This window comes from Bubalus bubalis, chromosome 19 (genome assembly GCF_019923935.1).
Source record: "Bubalus bubalis isolate 160015118507 breed Murrah chromosome 19, NDDB_SH_1, whole genome shotgun sequence".
Lineage (NCBI taxonomy): Eukaryota > Metazoa > Chordata > Mammalia > Artiodactyla > Bovidae > Bubalus > Bubalus bubalis.
In genome coordinates this window covers 298609-320913 of record NC_059175.1, presented here as the reverse complement: position 1 = coordinate 320913, position 22305 = coordinate 298609, and the positions used below count along the sequence as shown (strand labels likewise).

The window sequence follows — 22305 nt, the reverse complement described above, 5'->3', positions numbered from 1 at the left end:
TCTAGGCTCAGCCTCTGTCTGTCCAGGAGGAGTCTCCTGCTGATGCGCCCTCATTCTGAACCCTGGCCCTTCCTGTGTGGTCATCCTGCTGCGGGCCATGCCCAGGGTTTCAGGTACATGCCTGTTCCCTCAGTTTTGAGATGCATATCAGAGATGCTCAACATGGAATTAGGGTTCTGAAGGTGAATCCTGACTCAGCTCTCCACACCCTCCAGTAGCTAAGGAGAGGCCAGAGGGAACTGTGGGAAAGACTGGAGTCAGAGAGGCCTGGGTTCAAGTCCTAGCTCAGCCATTGCTCACGTTGTGACCTTGGGCAAGTGTTTTAACCTCTCTGAACTTCTGTCAGAATCTGTGAATCCCTGCCACGTAAGGATATTGTGAGGGCCAGGTACAATGTGCATGCTTTATTCAACAAATGATTTCTTGAACACCTACTGTGTGCCACTCTGTATACTGTCTGGGGCCTCCAGTCCAGTCCAGTTCAGTTGCTCAGTTGTGTCCGACTCTTTGCAACCCCATGAACCGCAGCATACCAGGCCTCCCTGTCCATCGCCAACTCCCGGAGTCCACTCAAACTCATGTCCATTGAGTCGGTGATGCCATCCAACCATCTCATCCTCTGTCATCCCCTTCTTCTCCTGCCCTCAATCTTTCCCAGCATCAGGGTCTTTTCCAATGAGTCAACTCTTCGCGTCAGGTGGCCAAAGTACTGGAGTTTCAGCTTCAGCATCAGTCCTTCCAATGAATATTCAGGACTGATCTCCTTCAGAATGGACTGGTTGGATCTCCTTGCAGTCCAAGGGACTCTCAAGAGTCTTCTCCAACACCACAGTTCAAAAGCATCAGTTCTTCGGTGCTCAGCTTTCTTTTGGTCCAACTCTCACGTCCACACATGACAACTGGAAAAACCATAGCTTTGTCTAGACAGACCTTTGTTGACAAATTAATGTCTCTGCTTTTTAATATGCTGTCTAGGTTGGTCATAACTTTTCTTCCAAGGAGTAAGCGTCTTTTAATTTCATGGCTGCAGTCACCATCTGCAGTGATTTTGGAGCCCAAGAAAATAAAGTCAGCAACTGTTTTCACTGTTTTCCCATCTATTTGCCATGAAGTGATGGGACCAGATGCCATGATCCTAGATTTCTGAATGTTGAGTTTTAAGCCAACTTTTTCACTCTCCACTTTCACTTTCATCAAGAGGCTCTTTAGTTATTCTTCTCTTTCTGCCATAGGGGTGGTGTCATCTGCATATCTGAGATTACTGATATTGCTCCTGGAAATCTTGATTCCAGCTTGTGCTTCATCCAGCCCAGCATTTCTCATGATGTAATCTGCATATAAGTTAAATAAGCAGGGTGACAATATGCAGCCTTGATGTACTCCTTTTCCTATTTAGAACCAGTCTGTTGTTCCATGTCTAGTTCTAACTGTTGCTTTCTGACCTGCATACAGATTTCTCAAGAGGCAGATCAGGTGGTCTGGTATTCCCATCTCTTTAAGAGTTTTCCAGAGTTTGTTGTGGTCCATACAATCAAATGCTTTGGCATAGTCAATAAAGCAGAAATAGATATTTTTCTGGAACTCTGTTGCTTTTTCAATGATCCAGCGGATATTGGCAATTTGATCTCTGGTTCGTCTGCCTTTTCTAAATCCAGCTTGAAGTTCACGGTTCACATACTGTTGAAGCCTGGCTTGGAGAATTTTGAGCATTACTTTACTAGCGTGTGAGATGAGTGCAATTGTGTGATAGTTTGAGCATTGTTTGGCATTGCCTTTCTTTGGGATTGGAATGAAAACAGACCTTTTCCAGTCCTGTGGCCACTGCTGAGTTTTCCAAATTTTCTGGCATATTGAGTGCAGCACTTTCACAGCATCATCTTTCAGGATTTGAAGTAGCTCAACTGGAATTCCATCACATCCACTAGCTTTGTTCATAGTGATGCTTCCTAAGGCCCACTTGACTTTGCATTCCAAAATGTCTGGCTCTAGCTTGGTGATCACACCATCATGGTTATCTGGGTCGTGAAGATCTTTTTTTGTACAGTTCTTCTGTTGTATTCTTGCCACCTCTTCTTAATATCTTCTGCTTCTGTTAGGTCCATACCATTTCTGTCCTTTATTGTGCCCTTCTTTGCATGAAATGTTCCCTTGTTACCTCTAATTTTCTTGAAGAGATCTAGACAAGAGCCCTGCCATCATGGAGGTTAGCAGCCCAGTGGAAAAGCATCCTGAGTTGAACAATCACGCAAATAAATATTAGATGACAAATGTAGTTTGTGCTTTGAAGTGGGTGGGATATAACTATGAGAGAGCAAAACAGAGACCCAGTGCAGCCTGGGAAATCACAGCAGGCATCTCTTTGCCCAGCATGACTCTGCACCTCTCTTTCAGGTACCTGGAAGGAAACCACTTAACGGCCGTGCCCAGGGAGCTATCCAGCTTCCGACATCTGACACTCATGTAAGGAGCCCAGCATCAGTGGGACATCAGTGGGATGTTTAGTTTTCTCTCCTACGGGAGCTTAAGAAACGGGTGCGGAGGAAGGGGAGGATGGCACTGCAGCCGTTGGGGCGTTCCTGCCCTTCTCCCCCTGGGTGGAGCAGCAGGAGACAGCTAGGAAGAACAGGCCAACCAGAGAGGCCAGGCCTCACCCAGTGAGGACTGCGCACAGAAGCACCCAGAGCCCAGCCTCGGTAGCCACCTGCGTCACCTCCCTCCTTGCCTTCTGAGCCTCTGACCTTCCGGGCTCCCAGTTAAATTCCTGAGATCCCTTAGTCTTCAGTTTCTTGCAAGCAGTGGCTGCACTCAGGATGGCCAAAAGCATAAATTTGCCTTTTCTTCTTCCTACTTCTTTAGTTACTCAGTAAATGTTCTCAGGTGTTTGTTGTATAGTCGCTAAATCATGTCTATCTCTTTTGCGACTTCATGGACTGTAGCCCTTCAGGCTCCTCTGTCCATGGGATTTTCCAGGCAAGAATACTGGAGTGGGTTGCCATTTCCTTCTCCAGGGCATCTTCCCGACCCAGGGAGATAGTTCAAATTGAGACTCCTTCAGGTGGGAGTTGCCACTGTCTCCAAGTCTGCCAAAACCCAGGAAAACCCCTGAGTGAGGAGCAGGGCTGCTAGGCGTGAGTGGGGCTCAGGAAGCTGACTGGTCCATGAGCTTTGTCTCTCAACAGCCTCACTGCCTTGCCAAGAGGGCAAGCGGGATCCTTGGGCAAGTGGTAGTTGAAAGATGCCCCATGTGCTAAGGGGGCAGGGAGCCCTGGAGCAATGGCCCTGGACTTCAGCTGATTATAGTACTTTAGGTTTTGTTTTAAATACTGATGCTCAAGCCCACCCTGGACTAATTAAATCAGAATATCTGGCCATGAAACTCAGGTCTTAGAGGACACAAAGCCCCCCAGGTGATGCTAATGTACAGCTGATGCTGAAAACTGCTGCTCTGGATATGTATCCCTGGTGAGAAGCTGGAGCTTGCAGTTGGCAGAGCATTATACTCCACCAACCTCATTCCCTCTAAGAAAGAATGTGATAAGATGGGAAAAAATGAATGCTGGGAGAGAGGGAAGGTGGAGGGACTGTGAAAGCAAGAATTGATCAAGGGGAATAAAAAGCTCTAGAACAAGAAGAAATTGTTATCTTGTGTATTATGTTTTGCTGGTAGAATAAATTTGATGAGTAGACAGCTGTATAAATGGATGAATGAATAAATGGCAGTTTCCTGAATGACTGATTGAATAAATCTACAATTAAAAATGAACATTTGTACTAATGAGGTGAATAGATGGATGGGTGGATAGATGGATGGATGGGCAGGGAAGTGGACAGGTAGATGGACAGATGAATGGGCTGATGGACAGATGGGAGGATGCATAGATGGGTGGGTGGATGGGTTGGGTAGATGGATGGATAGGCAGACAGAAGGTTGGACTGATGGACAGCTCGATGAATGAGCAGATGGGTGGACAGACAGTTGGGCAGATGGGTGGATGAATGGGCAGATGGACACATGGATGGATGAGCTGATGGACATATAGGAAGATGGAGGAATGGATGGATGGCTGGATACATGGATGGATTGGAAGATAAGTGGATAGACAGATGGAAAGGTAGGTGGATGGATGGGTGGATAAACATGGGATGAGATGGGAAGATGGGTGGGTGGACATATGGACAGGTGGGTGGATGGAGAGATGGGTGAGTGGGTGAATGAATGAATGGGTGGATGCTTAGGAAGCACATGTGCATGTGTGGAAGTATGAAGACCCCTTCACACGCAACTAACAGTACAATGTGACCCTTCTGTTTTCTTTTCCTAGTGACCTGAGCAACAACAGCATTGGCATGCTGACCAACTACACCTTCAGCAACATGTCTCACCTCTCCACCCTGTGAGTACAGAGAGCTACTGTGTTTAACATGGGCTTGGCACAAAGTGTGTCCTTCCCCTGTCCCTCAGGCTTACGTGCCCTGCTCCAGTGACCCTCAGGACAGTGGCTGACCCAGCACAGGGCAGACCTTCATCATCAGAAGGGAAGCAACACAGGTCATAACTGTGGGCAGGTAGAAAGGGGTTGGCACCTAATTACTTCTGAAGTCCATGTCTGGAATACCTTCTGTGATTTGTGAACTTTCCCTACTCAATTATATTTAGCTCAGACCCATTTGGACTTCCCTCATGGCTCAGACAGTAAAGCGTCTGCCTACAATGTGGGAGACCTGGGTTCAATCCCTGGGTCGGGAAGATCTCCTGGAGAAGGAAATGGCAACCCACTCCAGTATTCTTGCCTGGAAAATGCCATCATGGATGGAGGAGCCTGGTAGGCTACAGTCCACGGGGTCGCAAAGAGTCAGACACAACTGAGCAGCTTCACTTTCAGACCCATTTATTGCCCATTAGCTCTGTGCACTGTGGGCACTCACCATTCGACAATAGAGGGAGATGACAGCAAAGTTGGCCAGGGAGCCAGCCTGCAAAGGAGCCTCTGAGGAAATGGGGAGATGAAACCATGAGCTTCCTGGAGTGGCAGGGGATGTTTCTCTTCCCTTTATCCTTAGGGTGCTTTCTGCCAGTTTATTAAATTGGAGAAGGTAAAGAAACCGTTTGCTTTGGCTGGTGCACAGTGTGGACTCATGCGCGCCAATAGCTGAGACTAGGAGGGGCCAATAGAGCCTGTGTGTCCTTTTCCACAGGATCCTGAGCTACAACCGGCTTCGGTGCATCCCCGTCCACTCCTTCAACGGGCTGCGGTCCCTCCGAGTGCTGTGAGTACCCCAGTGAGCCGCCTTTGACTTATACTTTGCTGGTAACGGCAGACAGGACTGAGCACTCCTATTCCCTGCTTGCCTTTACTCAAAGCCCACGTCCCTCCCCACCCAACACTCGTAATTTGCTCCATGGGGCAGAGGGAGCTCATGCTTAGGAGTCAGTCATTCCTGGTTCCAGCCCACTTCCTCTTGAGCAACCTGGTGCACATCACTAACCCCTCTTGAGTTCCTACTTCTTTATGTGCAAAACGGGATCCATAGCACCTCCCTTGCGAGGATTAGGATCTGTAGTTACATGTGATTATACTCCGCATCCCAGCAGAGCCCAGTAGCCAGCACTTGGCCTCTCTTCTGATGGTCATTATTTCAGTCAGTCCCCTTGGCTTCAGAAGGGCCATGTTAACAATGCAAACCTCCACAAGGAAACTGAGCTCCTGCCTCAGAGAGCCCAAGCTGGGAGCCAGTGCCCAGGGCCCGTGCACACACAGCTGTCTGTTTGGAATGGAGTCGACTCACAGAGTTCTTCAAAGTTTTAATCAGTTGTTAACATTGAAATATCATGAAGTTTTTTCCTATCAATTCTGACTTCTATATACGCTCTTGGAAAATGGAGAGACCTGGCCCTCCCAGCTTCCCCTCTGCGTTCCTGCAGGGCTGAGCAGTCTCGCCCCTTTGAACCGAGCTTTGCAGTCAGCAGCCTCCTCACCAATGCCCCCTCTCCGCCCACTTAGCTCCGTAGCCTGGCCGGGCTACGCACGGGTAGGGGACAGCCAGCTGAGGCAGGTGACCTCTGAGCAAAGGCGAGATGGCCGTAGGGTCCCTTGCTTTTCAGGCATGCTCTGCCCCTCCCCAGATGTGTGTCTTCTCATCCGTGAAATCAGATAATGAGGGCAATTGCCTCACAGTCTTATGAGGATTAAATGAGATACTGTGTGTAAGGCACCCAGCACAGCTCCGTCCATGAGAAACACTTTATATGCATTTGTTATGGCTGTTTTCACATCAACACTTGCAACAGCAGGAGTGGCACTTCACTGCCACCCCTCACCCTGGCCCTTTGTTGCCTGATTTTTGTGCTTTGCCATATTGCAACTGTTTTCTTGGCAAGGGAGGATCCTTTGAATGATATTCCTGTGAGAAGAGAGATGCCAAACACTCTGCTCCTAAACCTATCAACTTCTTACCCTTTTGGACTATTAACTATAATAGTCAGAGCCATATTTTACAGGGCTTTTTGTGGTCATTGCCTCACGGAATCTTCTGCAAACAATGTTGTGAGAGTGAGGGAATTATACCCATTTTAAAGACAGGAAAACTGAGGCCCAGATTGGTAACATCACTGGACCAAAATTCAGCGGTCAGGAGGTTGCAGAATCAAGCCTTCTGACTCAGAGCCCCAGGATCCTTCCCAGGACCCAGTGATGATCAGCAGACAGCACCCAACAAGTGGGTCCGTTCATGAGCCTCCAAGCTGATGCGATTTATTGAGGCCCACAAAACACCCGTGTCAGCGACAAGTCCCACCACATGTCATCTGTGCTGTTATTAAAGATCAATTCTCTAGGGGCAAAAAAGTACCCGCGCTGACAATGTGCAATCTGTTATTGTCACTTATTTATTATCCAGCTTCTCAGGGGAGCTGGAGAATACAAACATCAGCAAAACCATTTCCCTGTTTCGACTTGAATACAGTGGGGCTTGTCTCACTGGCCGGGGCTACGGCTGGACCTACTCCCCCACCACCCTTCAATCCCAGCTTATTGACCCCCCCCCCCACCAGTCTTCTAGTTCTGGGCATAGATGGGCTGCCAGGGGTGGAACCCACCATCTCAGTGGGGTCTGTGTACATGTGTTCATAATTAGAGCCATTCTGGTTGGGGCAGCTCAACGTGTGGAAGGGAGAAAGAGGCTTGCCTGTCCATCTGTCTGTCGACCAGCGTGGTGGGGTGCACAGCACCCCCTGCCCGGGATTTCCTGCTTCCTCGGCACCTCGTTGGTGTCATTCCAGGAGCAGAGCTGTCGTTAGCTCACCAGGAGTCCACAGACACGTCCAACACACTTATGCTTGTCTCTTGAATTCAGAACGCGTAGGCTTTTCGCAGCATCATTTTAGAATGATGGGCTCTCGTACAGAAAAGGGGATCTTAGAGGCTCTCACTCAAACTGTCTACCTCAGTGGGGAGCAACCATTCTCTGCATAAGGGCCAAAGCAGGAAAAATTAAAATGTTTATGGGCTACATTTCTTTTACAATATTTGTATCCTTTCTTGCAGTAATTGGGCACCTAGGATTTTTTTACAAAAAAATAATCCAAAAAGAGGGAAAGGTTCTCTGCCTGAAGATCTTAGTTGCACTGTTATTTTTAACCTAAATTTTAAATATTACTCAGAAGGGCCATAGTGGGAATATATAAGGAAAGCATGGTGCAACCGGTCGATGAAGTACAATTATTAAAAGAGGTAAAGAGGAAAACTAGGGAGCAGAGTGGGAGCCTGTTTACTACACAGTATTATGTGAAAAAATAAGCCTAATTTGTGTATATGTTACAATTATAACTGATAAATGTTGATAACCACAAAGGACTATACCGGAGCATGGGTGAATGAAGAGAACCATCGAAGGCTAACTTGGTAACATCGAGTCATTTCCGGGCTCTAGGGTGCACAGGCTCCAGTAGCTGCAGCACATGGGCTCAGCAGTTGCGGCTCACAGACTCTAGAGTGCGGGCTCAGAAGCTGTGGTGCACAGGCTTAGTTGCTCCAAGGCACGTGGAGTCTTCCCAGACCAGGTATCAAATCTGTGTCCCTTGCATTGGCAGATAGATTCTTATCTACTGTGCCACCAGGGAAGTCCCAGATAGGGTTTTTAAAATAAGTAATTATAGTATCAGTAGCTGTTTGTGGACATTTGTATATTCCTTTTTCATATCTAAAGGATTTCATTAATTTGATTAAAATTTCAGAAATGATCCGAGACCCAGGGATACTGGCAGTTTGGGATGAATAAGGAGGATGAGCAGCAAGGTCTAGTTGTATAAAAAGGCCAAAAAGTGTTCTGGAAAGCAGGAAGAAAGACCTGACATTTATGAGAGACGGGGAGAGAGAGAGAGGCGAGGTGAGAGACAGAGTTTGTGTGTGTGTTGGCAGGTGGATATGAATATATTTCAGATAGTACATTGGTCAAGGAGCTTTGGAGTACAAAATATTGTGTGAAAATATGCTTTTCCTACCTGACTCCTAATCTAAAAATAGCTGGAAGCGAGCTTCCCCCCAGACATTCTAGACCTTGGGGGATCCGCCTGTTCCCTGATCTTTGCCCCACGCCGAGCCACACGCGTTGCGTGCGTGTGGTCCCAGCTGTCATCCCCAGTCACAGGAGGGCCACCTGGAATCAGCACCAGGAGGACTGTGTTGGTGTGGGCTTGTGAGGGAGCAAGCGGGCTATTGTCATTCATCATCCTCTGTATTTTTAGCTCCTAGTCCCTGAAGTAAGTCCCTGTGCTTGCTGCGTATGCACCCAGGGCTGTTCTTCACTGTCAGTATGGACCCTCCCTGCAACATCTCTGTGAAGGGCCCCATTTGCCCTCTGCTTGTTTACCCTCGGAGACCAAGAACTCACTCCCTTCCCAGACAACCATATTCCTAGTTTTTGGCCACGTGACATGTGGGATCTTAGTTCCCTTTGCCCCCTGCAGTAGAAGTGTGCAGTCTTAACCACTGGACCACCAGGGAAGTCCCCGGCTGGTGACCAGATATTGAATATCAGACAGTCCTGGAGAGCCAAAAGGTGACTCCTTGTGACCTTCAAACCATGGTCCTAGTTTGGCCCTTTATGGTGCCACAAAAAAAAAAAGAAAGAAGTTTAATTATGAGTTTTAGAAATCAGGAGTGAGTCTCAGAAATTATCCTGTCCAAACCATTCATTTATAAGACAAGGAGACAGATTCAGAAAGGTTGGATGCCTTGCTCAAGTTCATTCATTTATTCATTCTTTCCTGAACGCCCACTGTGAGTTAATGCTATGCTAAACACTGGGAGGAAAGGGGTGGAAATAGTGAAGGTAGCAGTTTATGCTTTCAGAGAACACATAGTCTAAAGGGGAAGCAGAGCAGCTGCAGTCCTGGGTGATGCCTGTAAGAGAGCCACAGGAGTACAAGAGAGGCACGCAGCCGGTGCTGGTCACCAGCGAGACTTTCTGATTTAAAAATACTTCTCACTGCTGACATTTGCTAAACCCTGACTATGTACTGCACACTGGGGTAGACGCTTCTGTTACATTGTCATATTCACTCTTCCCATCAACTCTAGGAAGAATATACCACTATTATCCCCATTTTCCAGATGGGGAAACACAGGCTTGGCAAGATTGAGTAGCTTTTCCAAAGTGACAGAACCAGGAGAGTCAAGTTGGGATTTGAACCCAAGACTGTTTGCTGTCTGAATCACTGCTGTTAACTTCTGTCCTGAAGGCTGAGTCTGAAATGTCAGAGGGAGTTACCTAAATCGGGATGGAGTAAAGAACATTCTAGGCAAGAGAAATATAAATTCTCTGGACAAGCCCGGAAGTCAGGAAGGGCATGTGTGTGAGGAGTGTATACAGGAAGCTCCATGCACAGCTGGAATGGGGCTTCTGGGGATGGGGGCAGGGGTGGAGACTGCTGATTAGTTATAAAGTGGGAGCAGGACCAAGGCTGGAACCCGTGTCTCCTGGCTTCTAGTCTAGTGCTTTGTCCACCACCTTCCGTCCTGCTCCATTGTAGGTTACCATCTATTTATTTATTTGGCCACACGGGGTCTTAGTTGTGGTGTGTGGAATCTTTGGTCACAGCATGTGGGATCTAGTTCCCTGACCAGGGATCAGGCCCGGGCCCCCTAGATTGGGAGCACGGCATCTTAGCCACTGGACCACCAGGGAAGTCCTGGTTATCATCGATTTTTATGGCCTCTCAATTCAGACTGTTCTTGAAGAATGGGGGCGGGGGAGGGTACGTGGCCTCTTTAAAAATAGATTTTTTTTTTCCTACCCAGAGAGGGCTGGGATAAGAATTAAAGAGTGGGGTGGCATGAAAGATATGGGCAGAGAGGTAAGACACCCGGGGCGGCTCTGCCAGAAGTCACCGTGTCTGCTGGAACCCCACACGGGGCCCCTTGGGAACAATAGGCTGCAAGGCTTCAGGCTTCCACCCTGGGTGAGTAATGCCTTGAGAGGAATGGCCCCAGTGTGACCGGGAACAGGGAAGGGAGGAATTGGGAGAATGTTTGCAGTAATCCTGGCTGACGTAAAGGAGGGCTCGCCGCGTGCCGGCCCTGCATCAGCTGAACCATCCGTAAATCCTAGCTTAGGAAGCAGTATATGAGATCCCTTCCCGAATGAAGGCAAAGACAACCAGTTCAAACTACCTTAGACAGAAATAGAGACTGTATCAATGCAGGGAACTGAAAAATGCAATAGTAGGTATTAGGTTCTCAGGCTGGATGCCAGTACCCCGGGGGTACTGTCAGAAATGCGACTCTCTCTGCCTCACTGACTAAAACTGCCACTGTCCTCATAATTCCAAGGAAAACCCCAGAAATGTCTCTCATTGACTTGCTTAGGTCACATGCTCAACCTCAGAGCAATCACCATGACTCCGATTGGGCAGACCTGGCCCATAGCTCTGCCCACAAGGCCAAACCGCTTGGACTCAGAAGTGGGGAGGGGTGAGTCCCCATGGAAGAGGGAGGAGCTGTTAACAGAAAAGAGGTGTTTGATGTTGATCAACCCATACCCCAGAAAAGTATCTACTACAAATTGTTTAGTCGCTAAGTCATGTCCAACTCTTTTGCGACGCTGTAGACTGTAGCCCGCCAGGCTCCTCTGTCCATGAGGTTCTCCAGGCAAGAATACTGGAGTGGGTTGCCATTTCCTCCTCCAGGGGATCTTCCCAACCCAGGGATCAAACCTGTGTTGTTGCAGGCAGATTCTTTATCACTGAGCCACCAGGGAAGTAGATATTAAGAACTCCTCCATTTTAGAGATGAGAAAACGGAGGCACAGAAAGAATACGTCAGTTGTCTAAGTTACACAGGCGTTGATTATCAGAATAAGGATTTGAACCCATGTTTTCTGGCTCTAGACAGCCCCCAGATCACCTGGGAATTGCCTAGTTTGCTCAGAAGAGAATTCACCCAACCCATCCCACATTTAGGACGAGGGCAGTTCATGCAATGTATTGTACAAGCCGTGAGCAACACCTAGTTATTCAGATCCAGGTTCAGGCAACCGAGAACTGACAGGGAATGGTTACGCCCTCCTGCTGCTCTCATGATCTTCTCACATGCATCCTGGAGTTCCCTAGGCTGCTTGAACAGCAACTGAGAGTCAGGTGGAGAAAAGGAGTACCAGCACTTGAAGATGAGTCATGTCCAGCTCAGAGTTGCTTGCCTGCACCCACCCGCATCACCCTCTCCCTGCCCTACCCACGTCCATCAGGTATAAAGGAGAACAAGAGAGAAAAGTGCTTCCCAGGAGGGTGCATTGGTCCCACTCCCCTGGCATCTTTTAAGAGGGTGACTGGACATGCGAGAGTGCTTCTTTGGGGGCCAAACCAGAAGCCAGAACCTGCAGCGTAGGCAGATTTCTGTAGCATCATCCCAGTAAATTACAGCCCCATTACTTGGCAGTTTATAGAGATCTCAGTGGCTCAGCTCATAATAAATGGGAGTGTGACTTGCAGGAGTCACAGGACCAAAGCTGCCTTTGGGTCATTTGGTGTTTTTAAATTAGAGCTTTGTGCCTCTCCAGGGGCCCAAGCCGCATTTGGAAATGATTAACAACGGGGTTGGGTGCATTTGCTTGCAAACAGCAAGCAGCCATGAAGTCATCCAAGTTAATAGCAGTCGGGAGCCACTCTGATTCATAAGTGACCACATGGATTAGAGACTAAATGATACTGATAAATGTGTGAGGGAGGGCTTCAGCCCCTTCTTATCCGGGAAGGTGAGAAGCTAGCACGAACACTGGTTAGAGGACTGGGCACTTTCATCCTGTTCTCCTGGCCGCCTAAGCATCGAGGACCGCTACTCAGGGAGACCAGGGATGGAGGGGAAGGGGCTTATGGTAATGAGGAGAGCAACGCAGGACAACCACGTGTGGTCTGGAGGACCAGGGCAGCAGCATCACCTGGGAGCGTGTTAGAAACGCAGAATCCACGGAATCAGAATTTCTGGAAATGGGGTTCAGAAACATGCATGTGTGTTAGCCCCAATGCTCAGTCAGCTCAAGATGCTTTACTTGTTATTAAGTGTAATTAAGCTCACATCTATATTCCAGCTGAAGACCCAGGGCAGGCTAACATCAGCTAACAGGAAAACAAAAGAGCAGGTTCTTAAGTTATTATCCTGTTTACACTTCCACAGTCAATGTTAATCACCCCTTCGTTTAACTAGGGCTCCCTTTGCAGCCCAGGGGATGGTGCCCAGCAGTCACTAAGGAAACCTTAGAGTTTCTGTGAATATCCTCCACCTTGCATTTCCCAGGCCAGACCCTAAGTGAGTCATCAGCATGGGGATTTTTTTTCTTTGCAGTGGATGACGCATCCCTCCATGGGGAGATAGCCCATGAATTGGGGATTCACTCGTGTTGTTACTTGAGCAGCAAAACCATGTTCCTTCAGCTTTTTCACAGACCTGTTCTCTGGGAATTTATTAAAAGCTCAGTGTGTGTCCCCACCCTGCAAGTGAGAATAGCTCTCAGTTACTGCACCACAGAGTGGACAGAGGTATGTTTAATGCCAAGCAGGTTGCCTGGCCCCTCAGACATAGTGTCAGATAATGCACGTAAGAGTGAGACCCACGTATGTGTGTGGTTGATGCCAAACCCTTTCCCATAAAGATGAATGTCCAGCTCCAGGGAACCTCTCCAGGGGCCGAGTGCCCTCTTCCCTCTGTCTCCTCAGCTGGGGTTGACAGCAGTTCTCAGTTCAGTTCAGTCGCTCAGTGGTGTCTGACTCTTTGTGACCCCATGGATGCAGCACGCCAGGCATCCCTGTTCATCACCAACTCTTGGAGCTTGCTCAAACTCATGTCCATCATGTCGGTGATGCCATCCAACCATCACATCCTCTGTCGTCCCCTTCTCCTCCTGCCGTCAATCTTTCCCAGCATCAGGGTCTTTTCCAGTGAGTCAGTTCTTCGCATCAGGTAGCCAAAGATTTGGAGTTTCAACTTCAGCAGCAGTCTTTCCAATGTGTATTCAGGACTGATTTCCTTTGGGATTGACTGGTTTGATCTCCTTGCAGTCCAAGGGACTCTTAAGAGTCTTATCCAACACCACAGTTCAATTCTTCAGTGCTCAGCTTTCTTTAAGTCCAACTCCATACATGACTAATGGAAAAACCATAGCCTTGACTAGATGGACCTTTGTTGAAAAAATAATGTCTCTGCTTTTTAATATGCCATCTAGGTTGATCCTAGCTTTTCTTCCAAGGAGCAAGCGTCTTTTAATTTCATGGCTGCAGTTACCATCTGCAGTGATTTTGGAGCCCCCCAAAATAAAGTCTGTCACTGTTTCCACTGTTTCCCCATCGATTTGCCATGAAATGATGGGACCAGATGCCATGATTTTGTTTTTTGAATGCTGAGTTTTAAGCCAAATTTTTCACTCTCCTCTTTCACTTTCATCAAGAGGCTCCTTAGTTCTTCTTTGCATTCTGCCATAAGGGTGGTGTCATCTGTGTATCTGAGGTTATTGATATTTCTCCGGACAATCTTGATTCCAGCTTGTGCTTCATCAAGCCCAGCATTTCTCATGATGTACTCTGCATATAAGTTAAATAAGTTAAATATACAGCCCTTCCTTCTGTCTCCTGAGCTGGGGTTGATAGCATTTCTCAATCCCCCTTAAATCTCTCTAGGTAAATATGAAGGGAACCAGTTTCGTGATCTGTACCAGACATTGTTCAAGACCTTTTATGAATATTAATAATGGTTAACCATTTAGTACTTAGAAAATGCCAGGCTCCACATGGACTAATGCATCCACAGCTACCTGCTATGCCAAATCTCCTTACTTTCTGTCATTCCTGTTTTACAGTAGGAAACCACGGCACAGAGAGCATGAGTAACTGTGCCCACAGTCATACAGCTGGTAGGTGGTGGAGTCAGAGTTTGAATACAGGCAGCTCAGCTCCAGAACGTCCCATCTCAACCACAGTTCTTCCCATTATCTCTGAAACTCCAGTGTCTTCTTTAGATCGCTCTCTCTCTCCATTTTTCAGGTGTAAAAATGGAGGCCCTGAAAAGGAAAATAACTCACCCAGTGTTCCACAGCTGAAAGGGACTGATTTCTGATTCCATCCCACGTCTAATCCATCTTGGTCTTCCCCAAACCCTCTACCCACTGCATTCCTGCTTCTGAGCTGGGTGTGGAAGCATCCATGCTCGTGACTTAAAGGAGATGCCCCCTCCCGCTGCCGGTGGCGGGGCTCTGTGTGCTCAGAGCCTGGGACACCAGGAGAGGGTAGTGAGCTCAAAGCTCCTGCTGCAGGTTGACCTTCTGACCTGTGCTTCTGCTTCAGCACCCTCCACGGCAACGACATCTCCAGTGTTCCTGAAGGCTCCTTCAATGACCTGATGTCTCTTTCCCATCTGTAAGTAGCCCTGTTTCTCCCCCTCATGCATCACTCAAAACAGAAAAGACTGTAATGCCAGGGGTGATGGTGTCACTGTTACCAGCTCGGTGTGATTCTTCCCGTATGTATGGAACATGTTTTATTTACAGAAACATACCCACGCTGAGTACCTTGTGTGTTCCCAGCTTCAGATGCCTTCATGGGCATCATCAGCAATTATGTAAACAATATAAATGTTTAATAAGAATGCACATAAAACTCTTACTATGTGCTCAACACTTTAAATGAATTATCTCATGTATTTCTTATAGCAAATAAGGCATTTTTATCCCATTATGAGACATGGTGAAACTGAAGTTAAGAAAGCTGAAGACTTGGTCCAGGGGTTGCACAGCTAGTAGGTGGCAAAGACCTGGTTCAATCCAGGTTTGCCTTGATGCCAAAACACAGATGCTCTCTGAACCCAGTATCAGGTAGCCCCTCCCATTTCACACAGGGGGCACTGAGGCCCCTGAATATTAGGTATTGCATATCTCTCCCCGTGCACATGTTTGAGTTTGTATATCGACTCTCTGTATATTTAATTATTTTGATATTGTGCATATATACTACAATACTGATATATTATACATGCATATTATAAAATATTCAAAAACTAGAAAATTAAAAGTGAAAGCCACTCAGTCGTGTCTAACTCTTTGCGACCCCATGGGCTATATAGTCCATGGAATTCTCCAGGCCCAAATACTGGAGTGGGTAGCCTTTCCCTTCTCCATGGGAACTTCCCAACCCAGGGCTCAAACCCAGATCTCCCACATTACAAGCGGATTCTTTACCAGCTGAGCCACAAGGGAAGCCCAAGAATACTGGAGTGGGTAGCCTGTCCCTTCTCCAGCAGATCTTCCCAACCCAGGAATCAAACCAGGGTCTCTGCATTGCAGGCGGATTCTTTACCAACTGAGCTATCAGGGAAGCCCAGAAAAGGCTATGATTAAAACTCAGTGGAAGTTTTCATGTTTTCTTCCCAGACAGCACTTTGGAGGTATCTGCACTGGAGGTGTCTTTCTTTGGAGGCTTCCCTCCCCTACATTTTAAAGCTGAGTGCTATAGGGGAGGAAAAATTTCCTTATACCCTCTTTGGTTCTGTGGCCAGCCTGACATAAGACACATTAACAGGAGAAAAGCATACAAATCATTTAATATTTTTATGTGTACATGGGAGTCTTCAAAAGGAAATTGAAAATCCAAAGATACCATTGAGCCCCAAAGTTGATAGACGTTATCTGTTTTTGATTTTTTTCTTGTCCGTGTTCTGCGGTTTGTGGGATTTTTAGTTTTATAGTTGCCCAGCTAGGGATTGACCCTGGGCCCACAGCAGTGAGAACGCAGAGCCCTAACCAGTGGATCACCAGGGAATTCCTATATATGTTTTTACAGAAAGAATGATACAGTGTGGGGCTAAGGGCTTCCCTGGTGGCTCAGTGGTAAAGAATCCACCTGCCAGTGCAGGAGATGCAGGAGATGGGGATTCGATCCCTGGGTTGGAAAGATCCCCTGGAGGAGGGCCTGGCAATTCACCCAGTATTCTTGCCTGGAAATTCCTATGGACAGAGGAGCCTGATGGGCTATAGTCCAAGGTGTCGCAAAGAGTCAAACACAGCTAAGTTACTCTGCACCCACGTAACAAGACAGAGGGGCCTGGGCGAGAGGCAGTAAGTCATGGGACAGTGACTAGGAAATATTTTAGTAGGTTTATTTGTACAGATCCATTCTGGTGTCAACTCCCAGTCTCTGGTGATAAAAATGTTCTTTTCTTTCTAGTGCTGGGAGGGTACCTTTCTCATAGGAAATATGACCTGCTTTTAGGCAGAAACAGCATCTCATGTTTCTTAAGTGCCTTCAACTCAAAACAGTCACTAGCCAGCACAGCATATTTGAAACTGGCATCCTCTGAGCCCCTTTTGGTGGTCTGAAGCTGCTTCCTAGGTTGCTGGGTATCAAAACCTCTCTGAGTATATCCTCTAGTGCACTCTTTAGTGGGGCAAGAGAGCCAGGTAATCAGTGGCAGAAGGCCCAGGAAGCCTCCCGGAGGGGCTGGAGTTGGGGATGAGTTGAGGATGGGATCTCACCAGGGTAGGTGAGACCACGCCACAGAGAGGGGAGAGGCTTCTGTGGGGTTGGAACATCTTCAGGGATTGGAGATAGAGTCTGGAGTCATTGACCTCACCCCAGTGGGAATAATGTCTTTGCTGGTCCTCCTGTTGGACACCCCCAATCTAGGCAAAGTCTAGTCTACTTTTTCAAGGGACTTTGGAGCCTATGGGCCAGGCTGGGCAGGGGACCCTGATTTCCTGCTCTGCCTCCTAGGGCACTGGGAACCAACCCGCTCCACTGTGACTGCAGCCTCCGTTGGCTGTCAGAGTGGGTGAAAGCTGGGTACAAGGAGCCTGGCATTGCCCGCTGCAGTAGCCCTGAGCCCATGGCTGACCGGCTCCTGCTCACCACGCCCACCCACCGCTTCCAGTGCAAAGGTAGGTGCTGACCCACCCCTCCACCCATCTCTGCGTGTGCCTGCCCCCCCGCCCCCCCCCCCACGCCCGCAGGGTCTGCTCTGTCTCCAACAGCCCGTCAGAGCTAGGCATCTCAACAAGTGTGACTTCTAAAACCATTGTCCCATTTCTTCCATGGGCCACACAAAGACTCAGATGCTGAAACCAATGTAGACCTGCACCTAAGTGTCCATTTGTCCTTTGTTCCCCTAAGTCCCTTGCTGCTGTTTCTATGTATTCCTCATTGACTTCTTACTCTACCTATTTTTGCATAGTTGGGAAAATCTTTAACCTTAATTTTTAACCCAACATTCTTAGAGCATAAGCATTTTTACCATTTTACTATAGCATACTTTGATCTCATGAGATTTTGATGGACTGCATGGTTATCATAACAAACTACTGCTAGGTTCTTATTCTGTGGCAGGCATTCTGTTAAGCAGTTTTTCATGTATTATTCATTTAATTCTCACTTTCCACGGAGTCATTTAATTCCCCAAAATGAGAAACCTGAGACTTACTGAGGTTAGTTGACTTCTCAAGATTACAGTTAAGAGAATCCCAGGTCTTTCTGATCCCAGAGCATGGTCTTGATCACCAAGCCGTGCCACTCCACCATAACTCCACAGGAGCTTTAGCCAGTTCCTGAGTTGGAACTTTTAGAGTATTTCCCATTTTTTCCTTACCATGGCTGTTTAAAATTACATCCTTAGATAAGATTCAGAGAACAGAAATTACTGAGCCAAAGTATATGATCATTACAAAGGTCTTCACATTTATTGCCAAATTGATTTCCAGAAAGGGTTGTAACCGATTTTCACTCCCAGGAGCATCGTTGGAGTACATTTTTCATCAGACCCTTGCATTATTTTATCTTATTTTGTAATTATTTTGTAATTATTGCTAATTCAATAGTTAAAATATTATATACGTTTATATTTTGCCTTTGGTTATTGGGGGAACTTTTTTTTTTTTTTCAAAAACTTACTTTTTTACTTTACTTTACATTTGTACTACAGATTTGTTTCTTAAAGTCCTTTGCTTATATCCTAAGGTCTCAATGTTTATTTCGATTTACAGATATACTTTACCTCTAAAACTTCATTATGTCCCTGGAACACACTGTCCCAAGAACAGACAATGTCCCTGTTCTTCAGTGAAGCCAAGATTGAGCCAACTGGCACTGGTTCTCAGTCAGGCCATTCTGTTCACTCCACCCACAAATGGTCAGACTCACCCTGGGGTCAATCTCAAACCAGTCTCCAAACTGATGACTGTTACCCCAGGATAAGTGAAAGTCCTGACATGAAACATGGCGTGACTATCCAGGGTTCTATCAATATGGCCTCCTTGCTTCCAGCCCTGATGGCCAAGTAGAACAGGGGGCATGGTTGAAACTGTCATGGATGCAAAATATACTTGAGCCCAGTTGGCCACCGTCAGCACGTTGCTGTGTCTTCCAGGGCCATTTCTTACCTCTTGCTGCCGACTCAAGGGCTCCGTAAGGAGGACTTCCTATGTGTGCCTTTGGCCCAGGGTCTGTGCCCTCTTTAGCCTGGCACAGACTGTTCCGTGGGGAGAGGTGTTTGGGGAAGGAGGAATGGTAGGTCCCAGTGGAGCCTGGGCCTGGAGCTTCCCGAATATAAAAAGATACACAAGGGGTTTCTAATTATGGTGCATTGTTTGCAGATTAGCACCAAAATCGGATCAGGCTAATTACAGTAATTGATTTGACTGAGAAGTGCTTCTGAATGATGTCCTGCTGTGACTTTTTTCCTCTCTGGACGATGACTGAATTAATGGGACTCTAGCTGGACTGGATGTGCTGGCTGGAGAGGGCCAGCCGCCGTCTGGACAGATGAGGAGAGCCTGTGGCTGACCGAGGAAGGAGCCAGGGCAGAGAAGGGAGGGGTGGCAGTGAGCCTACGGGGCCCGCCTGCCAACTCTCTGTGGTTTGCCGCCAGGGCCAGTGGACATTGGCATCGTGGCCAAGTGCGACCCCTGCCTCTCCAGCCCGTGCAAGAACAACGGCACATGCAGCCAGGACCCGGTGGAGGGGCACCGCTGCGCCTGCCCCCACGGCTACAAGGTACGCAGGCCGCCCCCACGTTCCGGCCGCTGGGGGGCGCTGCACCCCGCTGACCACCCCTTCTCCAAGGGCAGTGCATAAGTCCACTTTACAGCGCACCCCAAAGCCGTGTTGTCAGCAAACCCCGGAACTGGTGGGGCCTTCCCAGTGGTATCACATCCACGCCAGTCACAGAGGACCCCACATAGTCTTTTCTTTTTTTTCCTTCAGTTTTTTTGGATTTTTTTCTCCAAAGTTTAAACTTTTTATTTTGTATAGGGGTATAGCCAATTAACAATGTGATAATTTCAGGTGAACAGCAAAGGGACTCACCCATACATATACGTGTATCCATTCTCCCCCAAACCCCCCCTCCTATCCAGGCTGGTACATAACAGTGAGCAGAGACCCCTGTGCTGTGCAGTGGAGGACCCCTGTAGTCTTGATTGTGATGCAGGAGGAAATGTAATACTTGTATTTTCTTGCTCGAACGTGGACAGATTAAGTCTCAAGAGCTAATTTTCCTCCAATGAGAGACATCCCTTGAACCCACCACCATCCTGACTTCCTTACAGGGGGACTCCTGAGTCTCCCCCACCCCTGACCCCTCTCTGCTCTCAGAACAACCAGTCCTGAAAGCACTGGTTCCAGCTTGAGGAGGTTCAGGGATGGGGATTAACAGGCCTACGGGCTGCCGAGCCAGCCTTCCCTGTTGACAGGCTCAGCTCAGCCAAGCCGGGGATGGACATTCCAGCTCTCCTGTCCTCCCTGGAGACCCAGGCTAATTCCAGAATAACCCTTGCCTCCTTCCTCCTCTCCCTGCCATATCTAGAGCACATTAATCTCTGGAGAAAATGGAAGAGGTCCTACGCACTCCGCTTGGCACTTTATTCATCTTTTCCTCTGTGAGGAAGGATTTATGAATTCTCATTTTACAGACATGGAAACTGAGCCTCAGACTTGTTGAAAGGGCTTGACTCAATGTCCCAAGCTTGTAAGCAGTCGAGTTGGGTTAGGACCCAGGGCTACATGATTCCTGAGCCCGCCCCCTTTCCCCTGGAGGGTTTCCTGGATAACTGAGCCCTTCAGCATGCCTCACAGAGGCCAGCAAAGCCATGACTGGGTCCTCTTCCCCACAACACTGCCAGCTTCCCAGATTCCAGCATCCCAGGGCCCCCATCGGAAGGCTCTAGGTGAGCCGAGAGTCTGTAGACATGCCCAACCCATCTGATGCCCACACCTGGTCCGAGCTGAGTGGGAGGGAGCTGGCAGCCCTGGTCTTCTGTCCCCATGGGGGTCTCTGGATATGGTGACAAGCTTGACAGGCAGACTGGCTCTGGGCAGCAGGCCTCTGGGGTGACTTTCTCTGCTGTATCCATGCCTCCGGTAGACAGTGTCAGAGTGCCATCTATGGGCTTGAGATAAGACAGCCAAAGGATTTCTTTGAAGCTGGGCAGACAGCCCTCCCTGCCCAGGCAGCCAACCCCAGACACACACACACACATACACACATATATAAGGTGATCCCAGACACACACATATGCACATAAGGTGGTCCCAGACACACACACACACTTACATACATGTGCTCAGTTGCCCAGTTGTGCAGCCACTTCCAGGACCTCAAACTCAGGGTGGTCCCAGACTCATGCCCCCCCACACACACACATACATAGTTATATACATGTGCTTCGGAGAAGGCAATGGCACCCCACTCCAGTACTCTTGCCTGGAAAATCCCATGGACGGAGAAGCCTGGAAGGCTGCAGCCCATGGGGTCGCGAAGAGTCAGACTCAACTGAGCCACTTCACTTTCACTTTTCACTTTCATGCACTGGAGAAGGCAATGGCAACCCACTCCAGTGTTCTTGCCTGGAGAATCCCAGGGATGGAGGAGCCTGATGGGCTGCCATCTATGGGGTCACACAGAGTCGGACACGACTGAAGTGACTTAGCAGCAGTAGCAGCAGCGTACATGTGCTTAGTCACTCAGTCATGTCCAGCTCTTTGTGACCCCATAGACTGTAGCCTTCCAGGCTCCTCTGTCCACTGAATTTTTCAAGCAAGAAGACTGGGGTGGGTTACCATGCCCTCCTCCAGGGGATCTTCCCAACCCAGGGATCAAACCCATGTATCTTATGTCTCCTTCGTTGGCAGGCAGGTTCTTTACCACGGCACCACATATGTATACATATTGTAGGGGAAGACGAGAAGTTAAGCAGACATGCTCCAGAGACCTGGATTCTCAAATTCCCTTATGTTCAATGGAGAAAACGCAGGCTATGGATTTACACTGCTCAGCAGGTGTGGATCCCGGCTTTGTCATTTCCTAGTTGTGTGGTGATAACCCTAGGCTTCCCATCTGCACACTAGGATAGGACCCGTCCCAAAGTCTTGCTGTGAGAATCAGATGTACAGTAACACATGCAGTGTACCTAGAACAGTACCCAGCATTCAGTAAGTACTCAAGAGCTGAAATATGGCTGTCTTTTACCTTCACCCTACATGCCGGTCCCTAATGCCAGGGTGGTGGCTGTCGGGAACAGGTGATTTCACTGGGGATTCTCAGTCTGTGACACTGAACTCCCAAGGAGTGTCTGCTGCTTTCCTAGAGCTGTGACATGTATATTTATACATCCCCAGTTCCGTACATGCATAGTCATCTTTTTGAGCATCAACTGTGCACCAAGCACCTGGACCTCATGCATTTATTCCTTCCTCTGCTGTTTATAATCACCTTGTGAGCTGGGTGGTGTCATCCCTATGTTAAAGATAACTACTTCACACTCTTGAGTCTCACTTCCCTC

General features: G+C 48.1%; 1 protein-coding gene across 2 annotated transcripts in view; it reads left to right on the top strand.

Annotated features, from left to right (window-relative positions):
* SLIT3 (slit guidance ligand 3) overlaps positions 1 to 22305 on the top strand; it is a 729759-nt gene that overhangs the window by 663933 nt on the left and 43521 nt on the right. For both annotated transcript variants that reach the window (XM_044932473.2, XM_044932474.2), the window contains exons 21-26: positions 2392 to 2460; positions 4323 to 4394; positions 5197 to 5268; positions 14828 to 14899; positions 17249 to 17412; positions 19395 to 19519. In XM_044932473.2, the coding sequence (XP_044788408.2) occupies positions 2392 to 2460; positions 4323 to 4394; positions 5197 to 5268; positions 14828 to 14899; positions 17249 to 17412; positions 19395 to 19519 (574 nt within the window). The remainder of the gene's footprint in view (positions 1 to 2391; positions 2461 to 4322; positions 4395 to 5196; positions 5269 to 14827; positions 14900 to 17248; positions 17413 to 19394; positions 19520 to 22305) is intronic.